This window comes from Mastomys coucha, unplaced genomic scaffold (assembly GCF_008632895.1).
Source record: "Mastomys coucha isolate ucsf_1 unplaced genomic scaffold, UCSF_Mcou_1 pScaffold3, whole genome shotgun sequence".
In the NCBI taxonomy this organism is placed as follows: Eukaryota; Metazoa; Chordata; class Mammalia; order Rodentia; family Muridae; genus Mastomys; species Mastomys coucha.
The window spans coordinates 5,106,711-5,110,530 of NW_022196909.1; the positions used below are offsets into that span (position 1 = coordinate 5,106,711).

At 43.7% G+C, this 3,820-nt stretch overlaps 2 protein-coding genes across 9 annotated transcripts in view; one reads left to right on the forward strand and one right to left on the reverse strand.

Moving 5' to 3' along the window:
• Fam229b (family with sequence similarity 229 member B) overlaps positions 1 to 3,226 on the reverse strand; it is a 19,032-nt gene extending 15,806 nt beyond the window's left edge. For 2 of the 7 annotated variants that reach the window (XM_031347791.1, XM_031347789.1), the window contains exons 1-2: positions 3,182 to 3,224; positions 1,247 to 1,376 (exon numbers count right to left, since the gene is read on the reverse strand). The gene's annotated coding sequence lies outside the window, so the exon portion shown is untranslated. Of the gene's footprint in view, positions 1 to 1,246; positions 1,377 to 3,114 lie in introns of all 7 variants that reach the window. The other 5 variants (XM_031347787.1, XM_031347786.1, XM_031347788.1 and 2 more) reach the window with 4 other exon arrangements.
• Positions 3,227 to 3,243: 17 nt separating this feature from the next.
• Tube1 (tubulin epsilon 1) overlaps positions 3,244 to 3,820 on the forward strand; it is a 16,963-nt gene continuing 16,386 nt past the window's right edge. The window contains exons 1-2 of one of the 2 annotated variants that reach the window (XM_031347784.1): positions 3,244 to 3,411; positions 3,512 to 3,585. In XM_031347784.1, the coding sequence (XP_031203644.1) occupies positions 3,387 to 3,411; positions 3,512 to 3,585 (99 nt within the window). In that variant the 5' untranslated portion in view covers positions 3,244 to 3,386. Of the gene's footprint in view, positions 3,586 to 3,820 lie in introns of both variants that reach the window. The other variant, XM_031347785.1, reaches the window with a different exon arrangement.

Here is a 3,820-nt window from a genome sequence, read left to right on the forward strand (position 1 = left end):
TTTCTTTGTTTTTTGGAGGGGAAACTGGGAATGGAGAAATTTACATGTAAATAAAGAAAAAAAAAAGATGTGCCCTATTATAGACCAGTATAAAGGAGCCTAATTGGTTTCTCTCCACTCCACACTTCTTTCTTATCCAGAAACCTAAAGAATTCTTTATTCTAAAAACTGAATAACTTAACACAGATATGGTCACTCGTGTTGACTGCTCTGTAGAAACATTCCTGTGGATTCTTTGTTTTGTTTTGTTTTGTCTTGTTTTGTTTTTTTCGAGACAGGGCTTCTCTGTGTAGCCTTGGTTGTCCTGGAACTCACTCTGTAGATCAGGCTGACGTCGAACTCGAACTCAGAAATCCACCTGCCTCTGCCCCCCAAGTGCTGGGATTAAAGGCTTGTGCCACCACCACCCAGCTCAGTGGATCCTTTCAACCCATATAATTTTTCATTTTTTTATATCATTGAGTACATTTGTCCTTGTATATTCTGTGTTCTCTATTTCAGGAGTATTTATTAATCTTATGCAGAGCATTTTGCCTCCACCATGAATACCATGAATATTATGTTTAATAGTTTCGATAAGTTTGCCTTTCCCTGGGCATTCTCTGATTACTTCAAGCCTATCCTCTACGTCAGTAATTTGGTCTGCTTTTTCCATGATTTTAAAACTTGTTCGTTAATCCTTTACAGTGCTTTGATCTTTTTTTCCTTACTTATTTCATCTCCGTTTTATTTCATTTTGCAGCCAATCCTTATTTACTATCTACTGCATAGTAGACAAGGTGCCAAGTCCTGGGCATATGTCAGTAGAGAGGCAAAATTCAGCCTATATGTTTTCAATACGTTGTTACTGTGTTCTTACATTGCTTAGCTCTGCTGTGCAAAGTTCTCTTTTCTCCTCCTAGCTTACATGTTATCTCACATCATGTGTGCCACCCATCTTAAAAGTCATCTCCCTTTCTTCCTCTTCTTTTTCTTTCCTCTTTCCTTCCTTGTATAGGAACAATCTGACTTTTTTCTTTTGCTTCTATTTTGCAATCAAAATTGCGTTGATTTTATTTCATGTATTATTAACCTGTTATCACTTGAATACAATTGCACCCCAAAATCACAATAATTTTTTTTAAAAACAACAAAAAAAGATCTTGCTTGTAAGATGGTAGACACGCTGCCAATAAGCTATTTCTGCCATCTTGGCTAACCTAAATGTGCCTACACTGGTGTGACTGTATAGAAGGAGCTACCTCACCTGGCTATGAAGCAGACACATCTGAGTCACTCCACACAAGTTATCGGTGAAACTCGTAAGGGCTTTCTTACAACTCCTTGCTGTTGAGTGGCTTCTGGAGAATGACAGGAACTACAGCATGGACAGAGCTCTGCAAAGGCCAGAACACCAAGTGCATTGGCGCCAGAATCTATCGATTCGACCTAATAACATCATAGCCTACATATCTGTCTACATTTGGCAAACTTTGGAAGCCCCAGATTTGGGGACTTCAATATTAAGACCCCAAGTGTCTGACTACCTTAGTCACAGACTGAGTGCTTACCATGAAGCAGGTAAGAGTAAATCCAGCAATTTCTAATTTTTCCTGGCTAAAATCTGCCCCTTAATTACACAAGATGTAAGAACAGAGGTGTAAGACACCCAAATAGAAATATGGAAAGGCCTCAGCAATACAAACACCCCACTACAACGTCAAACTTCACATCTTTCAAAACTGTGTAATAACAAACTAAGTTGTACCTTGCTGGCTGAATTAAATCTTCTAACCAATCAATTATTGTGCCTCTTATGTATATCAGGACAAATATGTATATCACATATCAGGACAAATTAATAGAAAGTATAATTTAACTTTTACTAAATAAAGACAAAAGGTTTTGTAGTTTCTCAAAATTTCTGTGGGAAATATTAACTTCATTATAGAGTTTTTAAGGGGATTTGTGTGTGTGTGTGCACCTGTATGGAAACAAAAAGTGAAACATGAAGTGTTTTCCTTAACAATTCTTCATCTTTTTAAACATTGACTCCTATTGAACCTGAATCTGGCACTCACAGATTCAGCTAGACTCTGGGGATCCTCCCTTCTCCAGCCTTCTAAGCCTAGGATTACAGGCTCCCAGATTTTTGTTAAGTGGTGGGGTCTGCATTTATGTCCCCATGCTTCAGAGGCAAGCATTTTACTGACTGGGCCATCTCTCCAGCCTAGATTTTTTTTTATTTTTTTTATTTTTTTTTTTAGATATTTTCTTTATTTACATGTCATATGATATCTCCTTTCCCAGTTTCCCCTCCGAAAAAAAAGAAAAAAAATAAAATTAAAAAAGAAAAAAAAACAAGAACAAACAAACAAGTTCCCTCCCCCATCCCCCTGCTACCAACCCACCCTCTCCCACTTCCTGGCCCTGACATTCCCCTACACTGGGGCATAGAACCTTCACAGGACCAAGGGCCTCTTCTGCCCTTGATGACCGACTTGGCCATCCTCTGCTATAAACACGCTGCTGGAACCATTAGTCCCACCATGTGTATGTACTCTTTGGTTGGTTCCAGCCTAGATTCTTAATTTAGTTATTAATTAAAACCTCGTTTAATTTGTTCAGTAAAAATTCAATTTCTGAAAAATAACTTTTCTTAACTTTGGCCCTACCCCTCTCCTTTTAAAAATCGCCATCTACATTGTACATAGATCAAATCAAATGCCTTAACTTTTAACCCATCTCTTCTTTTCCTAGACCCTTGTCCACTGACTATATTCCAGCTCTCCTTGTCAGTGCCACGTAATAGCATGTCTTTTGAGTGCACCGTGTGCATCTTCAATGGCATTGCCGGCTGTTGGAAGCTGGATCTGTGTGGATGTTTTGAATGAGGAGTATATATATATCGCTTTGGCCTCTGAACTTAGATGCGGTCTTAGCTTCCGCGGTTCCCAGATGAGCCTATTTGCCTGGGGTTTCTCTGCGTTCCTGGACATTCGTTTTCTGTTAGATAACGACACTAGCGGGCAACCTCCCGAGGAATCGGACCCACTGTTTAGATCGTGAGCCTCTCAAAGCCCGTGATCACTGCTAAAGTCCCTTATTTTAAATGCCACTCCGAAACCTAGTTACCCGTCAGTTACCAGGGCCTCCGGAGCTGCAGATGCTCTAGGATGTTGACAGGGCAGCTAGGATTTACCTGCCGGAGGCCCAGTCGCTATGGTAACGGCTAGCCGCAAATGCGCTTGCGCTGAAATCCTGGCCGTAGAGAGGCGAGGGCATTACGACACTGGCGGCTTGCGGCAGCCACGTAACCTAGGGCCGCCCCCCGTTAGCGCGTCGTTGGGCTCGAAAGCGAAGGCGGGAGTCCGGGCGGGAGTGCTCCTGCTGGTCCTCCCGGCGGGATGACCCAGTCGGTGGTCGTACAGGGTGAGCTACCCCCGTCCGCGGGGACCGGGGTCGCCGCGGAGCCCTGTCACCTGGTTGCCTTCCTAATGCACTCCTCTCTCTTCCTCGCTGCGGGCTGCAGTCGGACAGTGCGGGAACCAGATCGGCTGCTGCTTCTGGGACCTGGCGCTCAGGGAGCACGCCGCGGTCAACCAGGTACCCGCCCCCTCCTGCCTGTCACCGGGCCTGCCAGCAGAGGTCACTTGAGGTTTGGGGTGGGAGGTGGGGTGCTTTGGATCCTGCTACGGGCTCGAATTTGCAGCAATCTGTCTGTCTCTGCTTCCCCGGGACTACCACTCTCATGCCCAGCTCACTTGGGCTTTTTTAAACCGGTGTTGCTGTAAGCCGCAGGCAGAAGGCACTCGCCAAAGAGTTTGGTCTCAAGTTTCCC